The sequence below is a fragment of the Populus nigra genome, chromosome 8 (genome assembly GCF_951802175.1).
Source record: "Populus nigra chromosome 8, ddPopNigr1.1, whole genome shotgun sequence".
Lineage (NCBI taxonomy): Eukaryota > Viridiplantae > Streptophyta > Magnoliopsida > Malpighiales > Salicaceae > Populus > Populus nigra.
In genome coordinates this window covers 9,052,486-9,056,598 of record NC_084859.1, presented here as the reverse complement: position 1 = coordinate 9,056,598, position 4,113 = coordinate 9,052,486, and the positions used below count along the sequence as shown (strand labels likewise).

At 31.7% G+C, this 4,113-nt stretch overlaps 1 protein-coding gene across 1 annotated transcript; it reads left to right on the top strand.

Annotated features, from left to right (window-relative positions):
- Window positions 1-1,469: 1,469 nt before the first annotated feature.
- Window positions 1,470-3,655, top strand: LOC133701924 (uncharacterized). The gene is made up of 3 exons (XM_062126124.1): window positions 1,470-1,561; window positions 2,248-2,479; window positions 2,869-3,655. Exons 1-3 carry the CDS (start codon window positions 1,470-1,472, stop codon window positions 3,160-3,162), a joined length of 618 nt encoding a protein of 205 aa, XP_061982108.1. The 3' UTR covers window positions 3,163-3,655.
- The last annotated feature ends 458 nt before the right edge of the window (window positions 3,656-4,113 follow it).

Below are 4,113 nucleotides of genomic sequence, written 5' to 3'. Positions count from 1 at the left end.
TAAGCATGTCCTTAATAAGGAAAAGACCCAGTGTGCCTTCCTTCTTTTTTTAAAACTCAAGTGGATCACACGACATTTACCTCATGTACTATAATAAATTTTGGCCACCTTCAATGGCTGAGAAATTAGATTCTAGGTAATTTGGGTCTCAAAACCTAAATTCCGACCTATTTTCGTCTAAAACTATCTTTGAAACTTTAATAATCACATTTAACCTTAAAACACCCTCTAGTCTAAAAGGTCAAGTTGGATACAAATAAATTTTATGGATCCGATCTTTTTTTTTTTATCATAATTAAAAGCTCAGATCACTTTATCGAAGTCTTTATTTTTAGAAAACCAATTGATATAAATGAAATGTGAGTACTAAAATGTCAAAACTAAAACTAGTAAGGACCAAAGACAAAATAATACAAAACTAAAAAAATGAAATTGGACATTTTAAGTTTATGAATGCACCATAACAATTCACAATGCTCATGCGAATACCACTATAATAAAAACAACATAAAAACTCTAGACCTTATAGTATATTACTAGTTTTGGTATTCGTGCTTCGCTGCTGGACTTTTTTAATCATTTCATTGAGCAATCAAGTTGTGTAAATACTTAATTATCTCTTTTATTTGGTAATAACAAATAAATCATGTTAAAAGATTTTAATGCTTTTAAAATCTTATATTAATGTTTTTTGGATGGAGGAGTAAAAATAACTTTACAACAATGTTTTTACGTGTGAATCCACATTGATTTCTCAATGTGTTTTAGCTTTTCTTTTAAAAAAAATTTAATTAAGTGATTTATTTTTTTATTATTAAAAAAGAATGCAAGGCCTTTGGTTCTCAATCATATTACAATAAGAGGAAATATTCAATGCATACTAAGTTGTCAATCCCAATTTTTTTAAAAAACCCAACGAAAAACAAAATCAAGGAGGAAATTCTCTCAATATTTTTCATCTAGGGCAAGGACTCTTCTATTCATATCTCTCTCTCTATTTTCTTTTTTTTTAGTAGCTCAATTAAAACCATATCTAATTTTACTCCTTGTCTCTAGAAACAGCAAGTTTTAAGTATTATCTATATTATTGAGTGGCAAATCGTTCCAAAATAGGATACATATTATTTTATAAATTTCTAAAATTGTCTTTCAAAATTTACTTGGCATTAACTTCACCTATTAAAATCAAATCTTCCATGGTAAAGAAGGCAAGAAAGAGAGAGAATCCTGCTCCACTGCACTCGATTTTTTCGGCTAAAGACCCTCACATCAGGAAGAGCTAGAGGCTTGTATTGCAAATTTGGATTCGGGAAAACAGTATCAAAAACTAGAAAAATAGGTTTGTATGTTTCATTGCCATCGTTTTCTACCATCGCTTTCTAAGAAACGTGTTGAACAACTGCAAGGCAGCCTCCAATTTTCCACCATCGTGGGTCCTTGCATCATTTTCTTCTCCATTTGATGCTGTCATGGCTTCTTCAAAGAGATGGGCAAGCATCATATCGTCTATTGCTTCTTTTCTTCATTTCTTTGTCATAATCTTTCAAGTGCCCGTTTTCAGGTAATCTATCATTATATCACTTTCTTTCTAAATTATTTAAGGATGTTTGGAGCGATGAGTTTGTTTTTTGAACTATTTTTTGTTTAAAAATATATTAAAATAATTTTTTTTATTTTTTAAAATTTATTTTTAATAGGAACATATCAAAATCATATAAAAATATAAAAAATTTAATTTAAAAAAAATATTTAAAAATTTTAAAAACAACACTCTGCAAATCACCCACTTAATTAGTCTTCGTTCAATGTCCTTGTCAACAGCTCAATCAAGACCTTTTCTCCATCCAGTAGTATCACACCTTTCAAGATGGGAACGATTTTTATTATAATTAATTCTCAAATATTTTCAATAATTCAATGGATTTTCAGTGCAATTCCTTTTCTGCCCCATAAAAAAATATAAAAAATAGTTAGGCTATCATTTCTGAGTTTTCTGCAATACTTTTTTTCTTCGTGTTAGACGAACAACCACATATTAAAGGCGTTCTTGTTTCCTATCCGAAAAATCAAGCTCTAGATATTGTTTTTCTCAAGTGTCGTGAATTAGGGTTAACTATAATTTTTCGATTCCTGTACTGAGGAATTGAAAGAAGTTCTTTGCTTGTCATGGTGCCAATTTCACCCACAAAAGATATCTCTCGAGGGGGGGAAAAAACTTATGCCTTGGTTTCTTGTTTTTTCTGACAGGGTACCATGTAGGACTGGAACATGTACTTCACCTGTAGAGGTCATGTCCTCCCACTTGATTGCAACTGAACTCTATCCTGCATTTGGGCCCAAGGCTCTTCTGTATCCTGGTGCCATTGCTAGATCTTATATCAAGAACAGAACCTTCCCATGCTATAGTAAATTGTCGAAGCTATATAACTTGACCAATCTGAGGAAAACCTCTGCATCGACTGATCTCCAGCACCTAGAGGTTAGTAACTAGCATAATAAAGTTATCAACTCTCTGCCATAATGTTCATGCTATAATAATTAGATTTTTTAAACTGAAGACATTGAATGCATATTTTACGTTTTAGAAGATAATATAAATAATATTTTAAAATTTTATTTAATAATTTAAATTTTAGGTTGAAATAGTTTAAAAACTCTGCTAATGTGAATTCCGTGAAGAGGAATAGTTTTATATTCAAATGATTTTCACTTAAAATAGATGTGTTAGAAAATAAAATAAATAATATCTTCGAACTTACTAAACTTTTAGATTGTTCTTTTACACCATGTTTTTCTAATAAATCAACAGTTGAATACGTATGATATCTCGGTTGTTTCAGTAACTAGACACCATTTGTGTTTCGCTAGATTCTGGCAGGAAGCTACTTAGCAGTGGCAGGAGCAGTATTAGGTCTCATAAGGCTGGGCAGGACGAGCCTCTTTGGAACACTGCTTATCCTATGGGGCTTTGTAAGAGAAGTCATCCTGAAAAACTCTGCTAATGTGAATTCCGCGAGGAGTATCCATATCTACCCAGTAACAATGTGCATTGCTCTTCTTTGTGCTTTCTTGACTATAAGAAAGGATGTTAGAAAGCTTATCCGTTGTTGCAGAACTCGGCGAGGTGCAAAGTCTCTACGGTTTAAAGCGAAAATTATGTGATACTTGCTACTGGATTAGCATTTTTATATGTATAGAAAGCAACCATTCTTTGGATTATATGGCAGAAAAAAATAGAGGATGTTGCATTTGGAGTGCTACGTCTTTAGAGACTTATCAGAAAACATATGGAATATTGGATGCATAGGAGGAGTATGTTTTGGATCGTCTTGTGGCTTGTAATTGGTTCGTCAGCTTTTCTCAACCACTGAGAATGAAAGGAGAAGCTCTATTTGTTGCAGTGGCTGTAAGAAACGAGGAATTTCGAAGATATAAAATTCAGAGAATTTCCAAGACCGTCGAAAGTAGATTTTAAAGGGGGACCGGACCTCCTGTAAAGCACCGATTGCCATAGCCATGGGGTCCTCGGAGAAAGGCAACTCCGTGGGTTTTGGCAAGTAGTGTATGCGGACGAATATCTTTTTGTCTCTTCCTAGGGTTTAGCTTTCCATGAGGGGTCACACACATCAATTGTAGGTGTGCACTTGCAATCAAAGTGCTGCTATTGCTCAGGAAATAACATTGATTTTCAGTCTTCAGCTGTTAAGATCTAAAATTCTCAGCGAGAGGCCTTTCATTTGAAACGAAATTTCAAGAATTGAAAAAATGCTACTCACATATTGAACATCTTCAATGGCATGTATGAAATTCTAGTGGTGATAGTTTAATGTATTTTTTGAAAAAATTATTTTTGACATTAACATATCAAAATAATCTGAAAATATATATAAAAAAATTATTTTAAATAAAAAAATTAAAATTTTAGAAAAATAGTTTGCATCACGTTTTCAAATACAAAATATTATTAAAATTGCTAATCCTTTTAAGAAATATATAAAAATAGTTATTTAATGTAAACATATTAAGGTTACAGAGTAAAAAGTCAAATATTTTCACTCATCGAGTTCATCCATTATTTTTAGAATTATGAATTAAATTTTTAATTAAATTAAA

What these genes read in the sequence shown, in the direction of transcription:
- LOC133701924 (XM_062126124.1), top strand. Translation starts at nt 1,470, where the DNA reads ATGGCTTCTTCAAAGAGATGGGCAAGCATCATATCGTCTATTGCTTCT. An exon ending in TTTCAAGTGCCCGTTTTCAG is followed by an intron (nt 1,562 to 2,247) that starts GTAATCTATCAT and finishes TTTTTCTGACAG; the next exon opens with GGTACCATGTAGGACTGGAA. An exon ending in CTGATCTCCAGCACCTAGAG is followed by an intron (nt 2,480 to 2,868) that starts GTTAGTAACTAG and finishes GTGTTTCGCTAG; the next exon opens with ATTCTGGCAGGAAGCTACTT.